General features: G+C 40.0%; 2 protein-coding genes across 2 annotated transcripts; both read left to right on the forward strand.

Annotated features, from left to right (window-relative positions):
* Nucleotides 1–4386: 4386 nt before the first annotated feature.
* LOC136774587 (uncharacterized) lies at nt 4387–8858 on the forward strand. The gene is made up of 4 exons (XM_066728995.1): nt 4387–4548; nt 5620–5810; nt 7919–8035; nt 8696–8858. The coding sequence occupies exons 1-4, from the start codon at nt 4387–4389 to the stop codon at nt 8856–8858; spliced, it is 633 nt and encodes a 210-aa protein (XP_066585092.1).
* A 6813-nt stretch (nt 8859–15671) lies between these two features.
* On the forward strand, nt 15672–19133 carry LOC136774589 (uncharacterized). Its single transcript, XM_066728996.1, has 6 exons — nt 15672–15835; nt 15902–16048; nt 16137–16245; nt 18169–18332; nt 18856–18963; nt 19025–19133. The coding sequence occupies exons 1-6, from the start codon at nt 15672–15674 to the stop codon at nt 19131–19133; spliced, it is 801 nt and encodes a 266-aa protein (XP_066585093.1).
* The last annotated feature ends 1948 nt before the right edge of the window (nt 19134–21081 follow it).

The raw sequence follows: 21081 nt of genomic DNA on the forward strand, positions 1-21081 counted from the left end.
GAACTGAATAGTTTACGCATGAGAGAGAAAGAGAGATAATGAAAGTCAGAAGGAGAAAAAAATAGTGGCAGCCCTATTACAGCGCTAGGGCGTTAACGAGCTATTGGAAGCTTTAAAGCACATATAATCTTGGTGCTAATTATTTATAAAGCACCAAACTCTTCAGCTCTCCGAGGCTTGTAAGCAACTTTTTATCACTCCTACAAGACTCCAACATTAAAATATTCTCATGATTTTTGTTTAAAACCTTCGTATTCGATTAACCGAAAATCGACCAAAAAATCTCATTTTAACTTTTAATCCTTCGACTCTAATAAAATCCTTCTTCCTTACCAAAGAACAAAGCTACGAAATTAAATTGATTAAACGTGAAATCGGAACTACTCCAGAGTCGTTGAACTCGTTTACCATTAAATTGCTAAATTATGCAACTCGGTTAAACAAACACAGCTAATCATGTTCAACAGTGCTTTTAAATTTACTGTAATAACTTGTAATTAAAATTTTCTATTCGAGTTTCTTGCGAAGAAGCAGCGGGGGCTTGGAAAAATTCTGTGATTAAATATCACGCCGGGCCAGTATCAGCGATAGCAACAGAGCCAACCCCAACGAATGTTTTTTTTTTCTTCTTTTTTCGAGGAAATAATTCAGGATAGCTTTCCATGGGTCAATGTGGCCATAAGTAGGTGGAAAGAATAAGCAGAGTGGGTGTCCTTAACGTGAAAACGTTGTCACTTTTCCTTTCAGGGTTCGCACACCCTGAAAAAGCAGAGAGTGTATGGCTACTATAAAGTATACTATATATTATATTATGTATAATAGTCTTGTAGAAAATGGATATAAGGTTGAAGAGGGTGAAAAAAACTAAGAAGGGAGTAAAAATAAAGGAGAGCCCTTTGGCTGGTAGCTAATCCAAAAAGAGGTGGCAGTTGGCGTTTTCTAGTTGTTATTCCGCTCTGCTGTCGAGACGCGATAGCGCGCGAACACGAGAGACGTGCTCCTTCGCGTCGAGTGAGTTTTTCTGCAGGGAGCAGAAGGAGGAATCCTCGCAGGAGGCGAAAACTACCAAAGCAACGTCGCTTTTATTTCGAGCGGTGGACACGAGTTCCGCATGTGCCTACCAATTTCCACGAACCTTTCCGGATGAAATCCACCCCCTCCCCCTTCCTCTTATTCCACCACGACTCTCGTAGAAACCCAGTCACCCTATCCACAGCCCCCAACGAAACTTCACGAATTTCCACGAGCTAATTGGGCGAAACTATTGGAATATTAAATTCAACGACTAAATTTTCCTGGCAATTAAAGAGTTCAGCGTAGTTTCTGTTAATTACCACTTTAATGCTCTCGATGATATTTAATTCGACTACGAGAAGACCTCGATTTAATATTCATTTACGAAAATGCAATTAATTCCCTCGATATGTTTTTCGAGCCTGTCAATCACCCGAAATATCGTCAGCCACGACACACATATTACGTATATACATATATAATTCCTTAATCTTAGGAGGGATATCAGGTTTATGGTTAAAGTTTTGCCGGGTATATAATAGTAACGAGCGTGTAAGAGATTTTAGAGATAGGAGAAGAGAATAAATTCGCAGTGAGCAAATAAAGGACAATACGGTTGGTTGGGTGTAATGTCGGGTCACTTTTACCTAGGAGTCCTCGATTGGACGGGCGGATAAGGTAGATGCAGGGTGGTTAGAGGGCGTAGTGGGTGTAGAGAAGGGATAGTTGAAAGGTATGGGTATGGTAGGAAGAGTGGTCGGGGGTTGTTGGAACGATTGGCCACGAATAACGAGCAGTCTGACCCGCTCCGTAGCATCGGCCAACTCAAACCTAGCCTCGGGTCTGGTCTGTTCGGAAATTTATTGGGAAATGCAAGGAAACACCCGCGTCTTCCGTCTGGCTGCTGGCGGCTCGGTCATTCGCCAGAACGACCTAGCGACCTTTCGCGGAGAATCAATTTCGCGAAAACCACCCTGGAGCCCTCGCGCCATCCTCCCTCCTTTCCTTTTTTAGGCTCTCCTTCCCCTATATACATATATATATATATATATACACATAGACCCTGCAAGATATCAACTTCCGTTCTCCAGCTGGAAACGTCTCTTACCGCGTATATAAGCGAAAGCCAGAAATGTTGTTTTCATTTTTGACGATACTCCATACTCCCTTGCCCGACTTCCCTATAACGGAAGCTTCGCGAAAATCTAATCGGAGATATTAAAGGTCGCTTCAGGAGGCAAAGGGAAATTGAGTTCTGGACTTTCCGCTTTGGTGATCGTCCTTGAAAATAGTGCAAGGCCTCTTCTTGTATTTTTAAGCTCGGCAAACTTTTCTAGCGAGACTCGTGCAGCGTGGAAAACTGTGGCCGATGTTAATCAAGCTTTCCTATAGGGTGCAGGGTAGTGTTTAATTAATGTAAATCATGGTTGCCTGGTCTAATAGTAAATGCATTTATCGGTGTGCTACTTACTTAGTATTCAGGTTACGCTCGCTTGCTAGCTGGACAAAGCTAAAGAAGGGACGCTCAGTTCTACGGTGCAGAACTATTGCAGAATTAATGCCATTACAAGAACAGAGAGATTCCGTAGACCTACCCCTTAATGCAATGGACCTTACCTTTGATGGAGTATTAAGATTTTTCACGCGTAATTAGAATGCACCTGCATCTCGTGCAATCTCAAAGGGATTTCCTGTACGGTGCAGCTGAGATCATTTCGTCATTCTCACCAATGCACTTTCTCTCTCTCACACACACACACACACACAGAAACCATCCAACTGAATAACGATACGGCAAGTTCGCTTTGCCCAACCCCGCGGTTCAGAATGTAGCTACAGAGGCTCCGAAATGGCCCTGGCCTGAATGAGATTCTTACTTCACTGATTACATTTCTTTCTGTCCGAAAAACTGCGCTAGATATACATTTTGCAAAAAACCATGTCAAACACATCTGTTTTTTTTCTTTCATTTAAAAGCTGGAGCTTCAGTACTGCTGAGTTAACAGCACTTAATTTTAACCGAGCTGCTGAAGAAATTGAGCTAAAAATAAAATTCTTTACATATTTATTTTCCTTTCCATTATTTGAGGGGATGTTTTTGATGCTAAGATAAATATGTTTATCTTGAGGTAACCCAACAAACTCTTCCCCCCTCCCCCCCCCCCCCCTGTTGAAGAGGCAGATTTATTTCGTCACCCCTTTGTACAAAGGTGCGAAATAAATAACGATGCAGCAAGTTTTACCCTGCAGTGTTTGCACAACTTCTGGGTCCAGAATATTTACCGTACCGAGACGTCCTGGCTCGGATGAGATTTTAATTCAACTTCGGCCGTTAATCTTGCCAGGCCGGAAACGAAATTAATTAAAGCTGCTTAACGGGGGACGGGCAATTATTGGATTTACAACGCTATCGTCTGCAGTCCTGATGAATCGACCGTTTCAGTATCTCCGCATTCAAGTGCCGAGCCTCGCCCTCTTTTGTTTTACTCTCTCTCTCTCTCTCTCTCTCCACCACCCTTCATCACCCACCGACTCATCCATCCGCCGCACGATGATCCGATATCAAGCAGATTTTCCGCATTCCATCATTTCCCAGGATTCCAATTATTTCAAATATTTGCGATCATCCGGAATTATCAAACTTTTTGCATTTGCCAGGAAAGAAGCATGGATTTATTGCACGGTCCTTTCAAGAACAGTGGAATTAAAGTGCACCTAAAAACATCTTGGAGATTTAGGTGTTGTCACTCGAGGCTTCCATGCTTAAGCGATCTTTGGGAGTTACGGTGGTACACTCCCTGTTGGTTTATGAGCGTCAAGACAAACTTACTTAAGGACACGAAACAACAAGGTCGAAAGATTAATAATATTTACCTGCCCACTATATATATATATATATATATAGCACAGGTTCATTTCTATTCATGCCAGCGAACTTGCTATATAATTATCCGAACAAAATTATATAGCTTAAGACTGGAGGAATCTTGGCTCGTTCACTCGCTTATCGCCCCTGTGCAGCAAAAATTCATTAACTTAATGGGATTATTCGTTAATAAGCCTTTCGAGTAAATATGTTGATAAGAATGTAGCGATTCCCTTGTGACTTATAACAGCATGGGAGCTCGTTAAATCGGTGTAGCTTTGCTGAATGAATGGCAGGGCGCAAAGCGAGAATTCGGCCCCAACTCGTAATTCTGGATTACAAACGTTTGCCAGACGCAAATAGCGTAGCGGAGCCCGTCAGGAATTCCAGAACTCATTATCATGTGGTCACAAACTCGTCGATATGTGCACCACGGATTAAGAGGGCATTCGCCCGCAGTTCGTTGACCACCGAACCAATACTTGTCGCGAGTGCTATTGGTCAAGATGGCGTTTTCAAAGTCTTGTAAAATTTTCGACAAACCGAATGTACGCTACTCGACTGCTGCCACGAGAATGTTAAGAGCTACGCTCCTCGTTTTTACTCTATTTCTCTGCTACTCCACGAGTCACGCTGTCCTTCTCTTCTCCGAGAGCTCCGTTATTCAAGTAAGTCGATGAAATATTTTTATTCAAATTATATTGTTAAATGAAAAAAAAGAATGAACAACTTTAAACGAATAAAAATGAATTTATTCTTTTTAACGAGCAATATATATATATATGTGTGGCTTCGTGCTATGTCGCGTTTGTGCTTATATAGTTTACCAAACACCAATTATAAGCAGCCCGCTCTCAAAGGCCTCGCTGGCTCATTTTAATGAAAAGCAAATCATTTACTTTGGCGTTTCTACATTCACAAAATCGCGGAATTTGCGAAGAGTATTACAATGGATAACGAGTCATCGTAATTAGAGTGTGGGCGAGTAGGTTTGCAAAGGATTTTAATGTTTTGCTTGAAAGGGAGAAATGATGAGTAGGTTTGTAATATCGAGGTGTATACGAGGGTGTCTTTTTCGTTAAATTTACGCGCGAGCGGATAGCCGAGAAATCGGCTTGAAGCGATTCGACTTTAATGAGCCGTTTCCACGGTACTTTTAAATAAAACAGTAGGGGCCTGCCTTATGCGCATGCTGTACGAAGATAAAATGCTCGGACCAAGTCACGCAGTGAAATGCTGCCGAAGAATTGCAATTCCGCCACAAGTTGCAAGAAAAGCGAATCGGCTTTTCACGGAATTTTTTTTACTCCCGGTAATTGCAGCTCGAGAGCCGGCCAGCCGGTAAATTGAAAAAAGAGCTTCCACCGGAAATAACGTTTCTTTCAGGTATTTGCTCGATGAGGTGTATTCACGGATCCCTAAAGTAGATGAAGAAACAATTAGGAGCGAAGGTATACGAATAGTCTCGAGCAAAGGAATAGCCAGTAGGTCTAGATGGATACTTTGCATAAAGGAACCTTAATTCGAGCTTCCTTCACTATTTTTAACGCCTTCATATTGCATTCCAATGGTTTTTCTTCTGCTCCCTATGATATTGTTGGATAATAAACAAAATTACAAGAAATACGTAAATTAACTTATAGTGCACGAGCCTTGTTGGGAATCTTGTTACTTTCTTGCAGAACTAAGCAATGAACAAGGAAAGCCTTTAGTTCTCATAAATATTTTTTTATTTTCAGTTTACATTGGGAGTATCCGTTCCAATATTAACGAGAAAAAGCGGAAGCGTGGTGTTTTCATCAGGTTTTCAAATGAATTATGCACTGCCCTGGAATGAAACACAATTAGAACCTATCGTTATATCATCCAGAAACATTAGAGATTTAAATTTAAAGGATACGTATACTGCAATCGAGGATACTTTTAACAAGTGAGTTAAATGCTGTAGCTACATTTCTATATTAAGTAGTATAAGTCAATAATTTACCATACGAGACCTAACTCTATGTTGTTTGAAAGAAAAGTCTTATGCCACGTTAACTTTTTACATTTGTTAACGTTAATTCAATCACGTCGTTGACGCAATAATTAACATTTGAAAATATAATTATAGAACAATGTTTCCTTTAATAATCTGTAATTACAAACCAGTCTATTGGTCCATTATAGCAAGATTTCTTTTTATACCATAAGCAAGTGTTTTAGAACTTAAAGAGGCGATCAAAGGGCTCCAAGTAAAGCAACTAAAACGAAAATTAATTGAGATGTAGGGCAATTACTATAGTGTGGGCGCTTTAGCGCGAAACAGGATAATAGACACATTTTCGGCTAGCTCTTAAAGTTATCAAAGCTAAAGACTATATACGCACGTTAAGAGCTTAGACGTATAAAAACTATATAAAATTTGTACGTTTGATGTATAGCAAATTAGTAGAGATTGTCAAAATTGGAGCAGCAGTTTTGCAGATTCTGCCAATTTAGCAAATGCTTTGCAATCCGGTATAAAAGGTTCCTATCGAATAAATAATGCAAAAATATAATTGTGAATATTACCAGAAGCTATTAGCGTAAATGGAAGGGAATATTAAAATCTGTTAATACGATGATCGACCTTACATACCTTGACGAATTTGGAAAGCTACATGACGTAGTTTCTGGCTGAACGAATCTCGTTTTACCAGTTGAATATAGATGAAAACTTTATAATACATTTACAGGGGGTCAAATTTGGCAGAGGGATTAGTAAAGAAGTGTTCATTATGTTAAATTCTTTAATTATTGATCTAGCAATAATACAGACTATAAAGGGAGTCTTTGAGAAATTTTTTGTATATCGCGTTTCTCCGGTGATTATATATACCCAGTTGCTGCATCATATAGCTAGCATGAGGAACGCTCAATCAAGCTTGCATTATCAATCCCGCAAACAGATCCGAAATTCCATCATTGCAGAGCAATCACACGCATATCTGATTTCGACGGTCGTTTTTGCTCTGTTTTTGTATTAGAGCCAGCTCGGCAGCTCGTATTATCATTCCACTGTGAGCACGACTCTGTTTGCTCACACTCGACGTATTAACTGCGATATTGAAGGATCCAACAAAATCAGCATCGATATTTCCTGGAAACCGATGGAAAAATCCATGACCTTATTTCTTTGCCTTTTACAACGAAGAATTTAACTCACAACATTGTAACAGTTATTAACTCATTACTCAGCCGAGACTGGATTTCGTACAGTGACTGAGAGCTACCGTTGAGGAGGCGTTTTAATAAAATTACTTCGAGCCGACTTTAAGAAAACTGCGAGTCGAGAGGCTGATGGATAACTCCACTCAAGAAAGAAAGGTTTGATGTTGACTTTGTTGGATAATTCGAATCGCCCGGCCCAGGTGAAACTTCTCGAGATTAACGCAAGCTCTGACCTTAAGATACAGCTCGACGTTCCTCGATGGTAAATTATTATTATAAAAAAACATTGTTCGCGTTTTAATTGAAACGTAAGTTTAGCTCTCACTTACGAGGTTTTCATAAAGATCTACTTTTCATACTGATTAATTTAATATTTCGTGGCAGGCACGTATCCCTGTTTCAATGTACTTTCCTTGTAAAGAAAACTTTATTCATTAGAGTCTCTAGCTTGATGAAAATTTTACACTACATATATTAGCAGTATTATACAACAACACACTTGGTAATTGGTATGTTGAGGGAAAGAGACGTGCATTTTAATTGGAACGAGAAATATCTGTATCTAATAGAGTTTATGTGGATGCACGTAAGATCAGCACCTTGGTAAAATCTTCTGAAAGGATCTTTTCCTGTAGAAGAGTATAATGCTAAAGTTTGAATGCACCAGCAGCAACGAATATTTGCTCATGAGCAATGGGTCAAGCTTATTCAACGATTTTTTAAGCCTTTTGAGAAGCTGAAATGTATCGCAAAGTGCGCTTTAACAGAATAATACGAAGCGTATTAAGAGATGTTGATGAAAAACTCGACTCTTAGCAATAAGAATTCATGAGGTTGGCTTTGCAGGAATGGTTGGCGAGATGGGAGAGAGTGTCTTTTACGAACCATTTGCGAGCTCGCCGAGGTACCACTGGAAAGGAACAGCCACGACGTTTTTGAAGAAATTATTCATTTAATTCTAACGTAAGTCAATCTCATCAATCTAAGTGAATTATAAGTATACGAACCTTCTACATTGATCTAGACTTTAAAGCCATTGAATAATTACTCTATCTCGTTTGTTTCCCTTTTAATCAAAACATTGAGAGAGTTTTAAAGAATCGTGCAAGGATAACAATAACTCGAGTACTAATTAGACCAGTAAGTTATAGATTAACGTTGGCAGAGTGTAAAAGCATTATTCGTATTATCTAGGATTGTGTCACGTATTCGCTATTCGGTATGTAGGCGGTTGGTGCCTATCTAGCTAAAGGAAATTGCACTAGCACCAACGCCAGTGCACTAATTGCTACGAAGTTAGGTGCGTGTATTAAGTTTCTAATGGAAGTGTTTGGTAAAGGTTTTCGCCAGGGGCTCGCTTTGTATTTCAATTTAGAACGCTCAAGTCTCTCTCTCCTTCTCTCCCCCTTCCCCTCCCTCGCCCTCACTCTCTCTCTCTCTCTCTCTTCTGAATTTCTAGCAACGCGACTGAAGGCAACATTCGCGAAGTGAACGTCGTGCACAGCTGATCCCCGAACTTTCTCTTTAAAACTATGGCGAACTCGAGGAAAAGCGAAAACTCTCCGTACAAATATATAACAATAAAAGATTTACTGTAATTCAATGGACCCTGTGTGTTCCCAGGCCCAGCGAGGATTTACCAGCGTCGCCGAATTCAACTCACCAAACTGTCGATAGATTCTATCACGAAGCTGAAGAAGTGGGAAAATCTGGTGGTGATTGCGTCACAACCTACTCCAATTGCGACGAGTCACCCTTAGAAATGATCACTGGTCTTATTTATTAATCATTTTTGCTGCAGAGATTTAAAAATCTGTGTGATTATTTCTGGCAGGTTAAAATTGTTTAATTGTATATAACGTACAGTGGAATGAAAACATCCCTTTCATATTTCTTCGTTAACGTGGAGAAAACAGGGAATGTCGTGACTTCGACCAGTAATCGAGAGGATTCCTACTGGAAAAGTAGGACAAAATGGGAAAAGTCCTAAGTAAATTTCGCTGTTGGAAGTTGTTCTAAGATTCTTGGCAAAACGATGTTGACTGTCTGTGCACTTATCCTGTTCACCTGTTTCTCCAATTACATTAGTTTTCTCACCCAACAAAAACCTCATAAATGTAACTCTAATGATAACAAATTATATATCTTTATGGCTCTCGCGTGTATCTTATATAAAAATGTATTAAAAATAAATGAATTTTCCCACGTCTTGCATCGTTAAAATTTAAATTTCAAGGACCTTGTATAAATAACGATACGCCCCAATGGAGTTTATTGTGCGATTGGGATAAAGGATGACTTTAACCGTGGTTCTTGAATCTGCCTGAGTATTTCTAGACTATATAAAGGAATGATAGGTACAAGGTGAATCGAACAATAGTGGAAGGGGATTTACAAAGAGGTGATGAGCCACGGTGGCTGTTGGGTGATGAATTTCTCGCAGTCACGCAGATTCGCATGTGCAACACGAACACACATAGCAAACAAAGATACGTCCTCGCGTAGGATGACTGCTTTACGCTTCCAAACTCTCTAGTTCATTCCCCAGCACCCGTCTTGCCTCGACGCCTTCCTGAACAAACACATACACACACTAACACACCCCCTCTCTCTCTCTCTTTTCCACTCTCTTTCTCTCTTCATCTCCATATCTAGCTTTTCCTCTTGCATGCACATATAAATCTCTTATGTACACTTTACTCGCTACAGCTTTTCACTTCTCCATATAGTCAGTTATCCTTATCTTACTCCCTTGCTTCTCTTATCAAATCTATTTTCCATCCCTTTCCCCAGTAAAACACCAATTTTCGTTGGACTTCTCGCTTTATCCGTATCACTCAACGAATATCGCTCTAGATACTCTCTCGTCTTGCTTATAATTCTCAATGTTTGTATAATTCCCTCTCTGTCTCTATACGTGTCTATTTAACCTGCCCTCTTCATTTCCACCCCCACCCCTCCCTCTTTCTCCCACTTTCTCATTCTCCACCAGTCATTAACCATTCCCACTCTTCATGTACCTGGTTTGTTCCTGCTTCGAGAGTCGAGAATATAATCCTGTAGTTGCAAAACTTAGCCACCACACTTTCCCACATTCCAATCTTCCCGCATAATTCGCACGTACAAGGGCAAATTAGTGAAAAAACTGCCATATTCGGTATTATGTTATTAATCAAATAAATAAATTAATTATTAGTTATATACATATATATTTCTCCTGAGTAATTATCGAGAAACTTGGTACATTCCAAAAGGATTTCGTTAAAAGCTAATTTTAGCACTGGACAAAGATTTGCAGAAGAAATTCGAAACTTTGAATTCGTGCTGGTGGTACCCGGATGGTCGAGTTGGTAAAGCTGATCGAGCGTTTGTCAGAGTGGTACTCGCTTGCTTATATGTGCTGGGTCCCTATTCAATTGGTGATTATAATAACAGTTGCATCCTGACGAGACATAAGAGGTGAGCTTGCATCATAAGGCTTGGGTTTCTAGCTTAATAGCCTCACGTGTTAAACGCAATCACGACCTCCAGTGACGTAGTTTACCGACAGAGCGAACTTTCTTATTTAACAGACCTCCAACGGGACCTCCTAAAAGGCAGTTAATTGCAATTCTATGGACCATTATTCTGTCTATAAAGCACCAGACTACTCAGTGATTTTAGTGAAGCACGCATTTGAATTAACGTCACTCATCTAAGCTTAAGTGTACATTTCTAAAAGTACAACCAAAAAATTCTACCTACAAAAACATGGAGTAATTATATATCAAGGCTATTATACTCACTCTCATTGAAATCTTTAATACTTGCACGAAGACTATATTCTATAGAGACGATTCGATCGTTGTCCCATCGAGAGATTTTACTTTTAAAAGGGAGGATCCTTTGAAAAAAGCCAGTGTGATCTCTGTGTATTCATTGGCAGCGGTTCACTTTGCCTTTGAAAAAAAAAGAACAGTCCAGGAATGAATTTCAGGATGCGGTCTAGGATTTGAGTGCCTAAAACTTCGGGATAGCATGCATTAAAGTTATTTACCGCGAGTTGTTTCTTTCTGTTGCGTCGGTTTGCAAAAGGGAACGCAATACTTATGCAGGCCAAGCCATAAAAGCCGCTATAAATTGCAGCTGTGATAAAGGCGCAACACGCTTTCGCGAAGAGTATACCTGAATACGAATTCGTTCGCACCAACAATGCCACCGTAGATTTCAACCCGGAAACGGCCAAACTTTCGGAATCGCGTCGCTACCGAGCCCTTTTCCAGATTAAAACCTGGTAAGTATATCGTCGAGTTCCTTTCTAGTAATTCTCCAACCATTACCCAACACACACGCACGATATACCTCTACGGAGAGAACCTGTTGTATTTATCGAACGATCATAATTCTCGTATTCCAGATCACCATGCTCCGAACACTACCACTAATCATTCTAATCACCTCGACTGTTATCAAAGGACATTCTGACGTTGATGCGAGACAAAAGAGACAAATCGTTCATTCTCCATTATTGATATTCCCATTCGGTGGTACTTTCAAGGTGAGTCGTGTCTCTATCAAGCTTTTTCCCTCTTTGACATATAATTGTACTAAAAGTACCATATAAACTTGAATTAATACTAGAAAAATTGATAAAGAACTGGTACTCGTTTTGTTTATTTTTCTGGTAGACGAAAGGGAGAGCTTATAAGGCAAGATTTTGCAATTTAATTAACGAGTTTAGGGAAAGGGTGGGAGATAAAACTGAAGTTAATTACCGGACGAGTCTTACGGTGTGACAAATCCCGTTTAAAGTTTTCGGTGTTTCCGGTCGGTTGCCAAACCAAGACATTAGCGTGTACCGCTGTTACTAATTGAGTTTGGTTTGTTTCTCGAATTCGCCCTTCCGAAGGTTATCTGTATCTAATTATCGACAAAAAATACTACGCTGATTTCCTTAGTAGCAACGAGAGCTTTTGTTTCTATCGTTTCCCCAAGAAGACTAAGGGTTGCGAGAGAAACGTATTAAATTTTGGACTCAAGGTCGATTATCAGGTCGGCCAATTATTTTACCGCTGGAATAAAGCAAGTTACGGTCGAACCGAATGTTCGGCGGAGTTGTCGAGCGAGACTTTGGACGAGGTGCTGGAAACAAGAGTTGAAATTGAGTTACCTGTTTATCGATCGATTGGTGTGGCATTAAATAAAGTGAGGAAAGGGGGGGGGGGGAGAGGAGGCAGGCAGGTGGACTTATGTCGTTGGTAGGATTGGAAGATGGTGAGAAAGGACTGATTCGGTACATCCGCATCAATGAGCTCGGAAAGGCGCAATCTTGTCTCGAGTTCCGTAAGAGTATCGATTGTTTATTTTAGCTGGGAATGCCTTGATTGCTGCCAAAAGAAGAAACGTGCAAGGTTCGCGTTGAGGCGCGTCGCGAGCTTTATGGATGGCGGAGGGCGATTGGGCGGAGGAAGGCAAGAAAATTCGATGCATTCGGGTCACTGCACCCGGAAGTGCGCGCACACACACACACAATTGCAGCGTGCCAAGCAAAGGCCCCGGCAAATTGGTATTGATTGTCTCCTTGTCGATTCTCTCACTTCCGTTTAAGCAGGAAGACTGTAAACACTCTGCATCCTCTTTAAAAAGCTTTTTCCTTTATTCGGTTTTCCTCTTCTTTAGTTTGGACCAAAAAAAAAATCATCTACTAAAAGGAAACTGTACGATGCTTCTTATTGGCTCGTGTGTATATATATGTACACAATACCATAGCCTCTATCTTCATTCTCCGACGATAAAAAGTGTAAAGCTGACTGCACACGTGAGAAAAATGTATCGATCGTTTCGCTCCTCGCGAAAACGTGGATTCCCCAGAGACGGTGAAAGATTCAAATTCTATCGATGCAGCCAGATCATCAAGTCCCACGGGCGAAGAATTTACAAGAAGGCGCGAAAGAAGATAACGTAGCCTTCGAACTGGGCAGGTTACATCGCGAGCCAATATATTTACCGCTAGCTTATATAGATTTTTCCAACTTGCAAGACTATACTCGAACATTTTACGGGAATTTTAAAGTCGTCGAGCGAAATAAATTACCCGAGAGTCTTCGTACAATACTTAAATTGAAAGGCTTGATTGAGCTGGATGGAGCAAAAAACAAATGAAAATGTGTTTACTTATTATTCAATCTGGAAATGTTCGATATTCAATTGTTGAATTGCAGGAAGTTACAATTAGAGTTGGTATCGGGTTTCCATCATGAAAACGTATACAAACAAGAATTTTCTCAAGTTTTCCGACTACCCAGACTGAACACCGAATGGAAAGCGTTTGTATACTTGGGCATGACAGATGTGATGGAGCGTATAAAAAGGATAAATATATGGGCAGGAAGATAGGGAAGTGCGTGGGTGTAGGAAGAATCTGCGTGGTGAGGTGGAAAAGTTGAGGAGCAACGTAATAACTTGGGAAAGAATAGGGTTTAAGCGGTATTTCAGAAGTTGAAATACGAGGGCCGAGTAGGGGCTCCCCATTCATGGATGGCCAAACTTGCCTCGTATGGTAAAAGAGACCATAGCCTGCTGTAATTTCGCTATTCCCTTTCTTTGGACTTTTACCCACCCCTCCCCACCCTCGTCCTTCATTTACCCTTCCAAAACCAACCGACGATATTCGGTCAGAGAGTGAAATATCGCTCGCCAGCCATTTTCTTACACCCTGCAATAAAACTCGAACGAGACGTTGCAAGCTTATAATACATTTAATTTAATCGCCAAGTTTTACCAAGCAATAATATATCAATATTTTTAAAGCTGGTTGTTGGATTTGCTATGCCAGTGGAACTGCCGGGTAGAACTCTGGTCTACGGTACGAATTTTCAGTTCCAATACCTTTTACCGCAGAACTCGACTTTCTTCACGGATTACTTTAGGGATTTTTCATCGCGACGCCAGCAAAGAAACGCATTCACCAACGACAAACAGATCCTCTATCAACTGCTGGAACACGAATATGAAAAGTAAAAAATCACTCTATTTGTATTCCCCCTGAATAATACTCTTTATCATCCAGTATTCAAATGATTTGATTAACGAAAACCGAGCTTTTTTTGCTTCTCCCCTGTAAAATTATGCTTCGTTGATTTTATTCGATCGATAAAATTGCTTTCGTCAAAAGTCAAAGATTTTTGCTTTACGAGTAATCTGTTTGTGTTGCAATTGGTTGCAGGAGAAATATGAACGGGACGGATTGTTTAAAACGGAGCATTTGCGAGGCAGCATCTGTCATGCTGGAGGAAGAGGGCCTTGTCGGTGAATTGCTGCACGTGTTATTAACGTATGTATCGGAATGATTACACGAATACACTTGCACTAGCCTCCCTGCATAAAAATGTGAAATTTCATAACCGCAGGCCTGATCACGGTGGTATTCTATCAGTCCATCAGGATTATTTTCAAGCCGCAATGGCCGGTAGACGAAACGATGATTGCTCACGGTTGTACCCATTCTGTTTGGTCAATTGCAGTATTTTGGATTGGATTTCAAAAGTAGCCATGTAAATTAGTCGATACCACAGTTCGATTCACCAAATCTACTATATATTACGTCGATTTCTACTCAACTATCATATACCAGCGATTGCACCACTACACTGTCTTTTAAAACCATTTATATTAGTCGTAAAATGTTCAGCCATATTATTGCCAAATGGGATAAAAATAGGAGACTGAAATCTGAATTGAAAATTATGTATGCGCATAAACTTGTATCGAAGGTAATAAAATTGTGCTATGTTTGCTCAGAAAATTATTTCTTATTTGTCCATCAGTTTACATAGGTAGTACCTCGTTATCTCGTAGACTAACACAAACATTGTTAACCGCAGTCACAAATTTCATCTGTTTAATAGTTTCCAGTAGTGTACGTGCAAAATGCGATTTGCGAATAAAGCAGCAGTATTTTATGGGAAAAATCATTTGTTTGAAAATTTGCGCAAAAAACAAAAAAAAAAACAGGCAAAGTATTGTTATTTCAATATCCATTCGTACAAATGGATATACCGAATATAGAACTGTTAAACGATAGGAATATAAGATTTTAAAGCGGTTTGGTTATCGTTTAGCGATGATTACTCTTAACGAACCGAGTTGCGGTGTTAACTTGGAAGAAGTCCGGAAGGGGTGACACGTTCATTGGGCGAGGATCGCGTCACACTTGGCAACCTCCTCTTCCCGTTACGAGCACAGAACGGGCGTGCCACGTTTCAGATCGAAAATCAAGCGAGACGCAAAACGTGGATTGGAGCGATCAGGAAACTTTGTCCCTGCTGCTTTTTCACTGGAAACGCGATCGGTCGCTCAAACAGGAATTTAATTTGCTTGAAAGGCTGGCATATCCCTCTGGATAATCCAACTATCCCCCAACATTTGATCGAAATAATTACGCGAGAAGTGCACAAATAAAGCCTTCCCCAGCAGTATCGAATAATTGCTACTCCGAAATGGAAACTTTCATAATAATGTTGGTGCATGAATGTTATATTTTAATGTAATTTAAATCGAATGAGGGAAACTGTAATTGGCTTATAGCGCGCAATAATTAATTGAAGACTGGTTATGTGAAATGCTAAGAGAAGACGACAAGAAGTACAGGAATAAGCTTTGGACAAAGACGCGTATACGATACACAAATGTATGTATATATACGTTGAAGAAATTGGGAGAGGTTCGCGATACTTCCAAGGAGAAATTTATATATGTTTGTGATGAACGGGCAAGCTCCAAGTGGTAATTGGCACTGCGGAGGATAGAGAAAATAAAGGCTGTGCCGAGCGAGTGTTTGTTGGCCGAAAGGAAAGTGGTGTCGGGGGTGGGCAGAGGTGTCGTTGGCTGTTCCTACTTTTGGCAAGGCCGGTTGCGGCGAGGTCTGACGACCGTTGGCGGTTCACCTCAAGATAAATCGTCGCACCGGAAACTCCACGAAACTCGAGACGGATTTCAGTGAGAAGTTTGCTCTGCGGGTCTTCTTGCCTCGGGTTCCTCAGAATCCACGCCCGGCACTGATTATGCGTCTCTTGTTTTGGTGCAGCCTGTGCGTCCTGCTGCTGCTACTGCTGGTGCTTTCCACTACTGCATCCACCGCATCCGCAACTAAAACCAAAAGAGCTCTGGCCTTCAAAAAAGGCAGCTCTTTTTTCGTGAGTACACAGAGAGAAACGTATACTAAAAATTATACTCGATTTACCCCACCTGCTTCCCTCGTTACAATATAAACGTGGGACAAGATTTACAGACGTTATAAAGCCTACTTTCCTTCGCTTTATTTATGGTGTCTCGAGATTTTAATTATGTCAAGACTGCGAATGCTGGCGTTGACGTTTGAAAAGAAGGACTTTGTGCATAAAAGTGCAGCGAGCGACGTTTCTTTCGGAGCCAGCTCTAAAATTGAAATTCTAAGATGACATTAAGCTCGAGGGTCGAGTATGTGAAAAAGCAGTGCGGGTGCTTTTGGCGATCTGGTGACGTAAAGTTGGCAGCGACAGAGTGGCAAGGCTGCTTCTGTACAAGAGTCGCTATTAGACTGTATCGTCCGGGTATTGCTCTCTTGTAAACCTGCGGAGGACCTCGGAGGGGGTCGCCTGGTTAAGGCAAGCCGTTTGTCAGCACTGCGTCCCTCCAGCTTGCCACTGTACAACCAACCAACCCCTGTTTCTTAGAGGGTGAAAATACGACCGGCCGATCGGTTTATACCCGACCAGCCCCTGTATATGTGTACCATATCGCATCCTGTTGCATAATTCTTCCTACATTCGTATATATATATATATATATATGTATACAAGACAACTCAAAATAAAAACCTTTTTGCCTTCCACTTGATTTATGCTTTCTTCGCTGTGTCGTCTTAAGAATGTACGACAAATATCTATATGCTTTTCACCGTTGCTTACGTAAATGATGTATGTCTCGTGTCTTCTTATTTCTTACCTTTATATATATATATATATACAGCATCAAAGCTTCGCGCGGGAAAATTTTACAACGAAACTCTTCTTCTTAAATATCGTGCAACGAAGCTCGTAATGAATATATATTTGTACAAAGCTTAGTTGTGAGCTTTCTTAAATGACCTAGAAAGAAATTCGTAATTCAGCTGGGTGCAGATGGTACACCGAGCTTGTTTCATCGATACGCTTTCGCACTCGTAACGTAAGTGCACCACGTATCATTTTAACTTTCATAATTCCCCCCTCTCCGCATTCGTCGCTTGATTGAAAACGTAAGACTTTTAACACCACCTGGCGTAGCTCGAACGAAGGACAAAAATCATGAATTTAATAACTCGTCGCACTTGGACAATGTGGATCGAATATTTTCAGACTTTGCTCCTTCGTCATCATCGAATATTATGTACAAAAGTTTGTTTATATTATTCAGGAATTATATTCTCGTGGCAATAAACATTCTCCGGATATACAACAATCGAACAACGATCGAAATGAGAGTTTCTGTGATAAAAAACAACGAGTAACTTTTTACACGTCTACAAATAGCATACGAGGATCCATTGTGCATTATGCAAAGTCAGATTGCTTATGTAAACAGGTGTCTGGGCAGGGTATACTGTAGTTGGTTACGCGCGAAAGAATTTTCTAGCGTGTATTCTAATATTCATAGGAATGCATAAAGATAAAATCATAGAAATGTATATGCTCGTAAGAAATCCTGGATAAAATGGTTCGACCGTATAGATGAAGCAGGGTGATATTGGAATATAAACAATACAGCATCTTTTACCCAAATGAATACGAAGCAAACTAGTTGTAAGTCACTTTGAAAGATTTTCGAGTCGCACATATACTCCTACAAAGCAGCGGATGCAACTTTAATAAACCTATCACAAGCGCGCGTTAATTATTTCGCTTCGTAGAACAATATTACAACGCAGCTGACTTAACAATGTCTAATTCACATATTCCACGTTATATCGCTACTTACTATACAGTATCTCCATTTTTGCTCAAATTGCCCATGCATTCTCATTAAACCTTGGCATCTCAATTCAGCAAAGTTATTATCATGCGGTTTTTCAACTATTTCACATAGAGGATTTTTTGCAGTACCGAATGAACTATAAGGTGAACACTTTACCCAGTACGAAGATATTCGCATATGCCGCTGGTTTTAAAGTAGTATGGCAACTTCCTGAGAGTCACGTGGACGGTAAACGCTCCGGCAGATCCATCCTTGACATCCACGACTCGGCGGAACTCGTATACGAAAGGTAATAAATAGTTTAATAGTTGGTGAATAATGTAAGAGATTTTGCTGCAATGGAAGGAGTTTGCCCGGAGGGCTACAAGGGTGAATCAAGGTAGGGGGATGAGGAGGGGAGGGGTTATCTGCCGGCTGACCGACAACTTCCGCTTTCGTTCGGCCAATGCTATACCGGTCCGTAAGCTTCCGCTGTCAGTCTCCAACCTCTTTCTTTTCTTCTCTCTTTCTTCGCTTCTTCATAAAATCCGCTTCTCTCATCTCTTATCACATCAAGCTATACAGCCGCATCATATCTAAGGGCTCAGAATTTTTCTTTTCCTTTACTATATAGCTCGACTCTTCACCTCTCACTTTATTCCAACAACAGTCGTCATGGAATACATGGCAAATAACTCATCCTTTATTTCAATTATATAAATAATTTTCTTTTCTCGTATACCGTGAATACACTTGCAATTATAACGGGCTTTAATTGTTAATCGTATCTTCCCTAGTAGTTGATTTCAATAGATAACGAAGACAATTTTCAGCCATGGCTTTAATGGAAAATCCTGTTTGCTGAAGAACATCTGCCAGGCATTGGAATACGTGAGATGGAAGGATGGCGTTATGGCGAAGATATTGAAATTTCTCACGGGGTAAGCACTCGTATATTAATATTAATTAAACGCTTTGAGCATTAATCACACCTGGTTACAGGCCGTACATTAATAATGGAACTGTTCCTGGAGAGATACTTTGCCTGGAGGATCAAATCAAGAATTGCCCATTGCTATTAACCAGCATTAATCAATTTTCTGAAATATAGTGGAAGAAAAATGCAAATGTGTCTGGAGTCGGTAATGATAATTGATGTAGTATTTTCGTTGGTCTGACTTTTACAAAATAAATATAAAAGGTATTATAATAAAGAGGAATTTTTTGAAAAACCTTTCCTAATTCTAACTTGAAGAGTAACTTGCAAGAAAATTGTGGCAATTGCTTTATTTAAAAAATCCTAGAATTTTTTAACCTCGTGCATTACCTTTCTGAAATAACTGCTATCTTTTCTGTGCTGTCACATTACACGACGGAAGTGGTTATAATTGTATCCGGTAGTCCCGTTGGTTCTCGCGTTAACGAAAAGCATTAATTTACAATGCTCTCTGGTTTTCTTGTTAGACAAGCAGACACTGCACAACTCCCATATGCAATTAACAGGCGGTCGTTTTGTGACGGGCTTCTGTGAAACGGGGAAAAAAGAAGCAGAAAAAGGAATTTTCTACCCTTTTTCGAAGGACTCGCACAGAAGAATCTTCTTCCTTGAAGTAGTTCTATATATACGTTCTCGAGAATCTATCGGGCTAAAGCTTCCATTCAAATCGATTATTGTACTTGATTAGTTTAATTATTTTGTCTAATAGGTACTTTGAAACAAATGCGAGACTAATAGTAATAAACGACTGATAATCATACACGCTATTATAACATTAGTACTATTAATACCTGAATAATTAATAATCTCGTATTATTTCCAGCATATCATAAACTAATATTATCTCCGATTAAATCCAAATCTTTTAACAATTTCACCATTCCACTCATAATAATAGTGCAATCTGTACAGCGGAATATATCTCTGACGTACGTGGCCTATGGTTTAATTATTATACCGAGAGTAATTTAAACGATATAGAAACGTAGAAACGCGCTTAATGAGCTTGAATAATCGATATATGCTGAAAGAAAAGAAAGGAAAAGAAATCACCGAGTAGGTTTATAACGTGTTTTTGTTTCTCGCAATAAGCAACAAAAAGTTTGATAGCGTCAGCCAGCTCGTAATAAGCCGAGAGTTTCATTCGGTACAAATTAATGCTCGTTCAAATATTTAGCACTTAGTACACGAACTGATTGTAAGAGAGAAGCAATTTTTTTTGTGTTTTTAATGGAATCAGTTAAAGAGGATTTTAAGCTGCGTATGCGTTTTATTTTAGTTTTAATGGCTTTGTCACGGAGAATTTAACCCAGATCGTATTGGCACTGGATAAATGTTCCACGTACTAATTAGAAGTAGCTGGAAATGTGTTCGGGAAATCGACAAACTTAAGGACGGGTTAATTATCGACTTTCTTTTCGTTTTCTTAATTGCTTGAACAACTCACAAGAGTATTCTCGCTAGCTGAGTCGGTCTTTTGAAATACGTTAAAAAGCACTGCATCTTTCCAAGAAACGCAGTCTTGGACTTCTTTATGACAATTAAGAAGTTTTTCTCAGCTCTATACACACACACACACACACACGTATAGCATAACTCGTCGAAATTAAAAGCGAAAATCTTACTACTAATTAGTAATTTCGCCAACGTTTCCATGTGTACTCGCGGGGATCTCTATTGCCAGAATTTATAAGTTAATTAAAGTTATTGCAGCATAGTAATTCAAGAGATAAGAAAGAGAGTCTCCATCCTGGATAGTTTTTTTGTTAAGAATATTTATGTGTTTTGGTTAGCTATATGCGCGTTAAAAGCTTTACGTAACTTACGAGCGCTGATAATGAGAATGGTAATGTTTTCGGTCCAATTGGACTTTAAATAGATAGGCGACCGCGAGCAGACTTAAATTGTTTGGCGAACGTATCATTGCAATGGGAGCAAACTGAGAGAAAAACGCGTCGAAATGGCGGGAGCATTACAGTTGCAGAACGGTTTGCGTTTTGCGTCAACATTATTTCTTCACACAGCGCAAGATCGTTCACAGTACCGAAAAGTTTCTCGGTGC

The sequence above is a fragment of the Prorops nasuta genome, unplaced genomic scaffold (genome assembly GCF_024137725.1).
Source record: "Prorops nasuta isolate Cenicafe-Biocafe unplaced genomic scaffold, Cenicafe_Pnas_1.2 PNAS00006, whole genome shotgun sequence".
Lineage (NCBI taxonomy): Eukaryota > Metazoa > Arthropoda > Insecta > Hymenoptera > Bethylidae > Prorops > Prorops nasuta.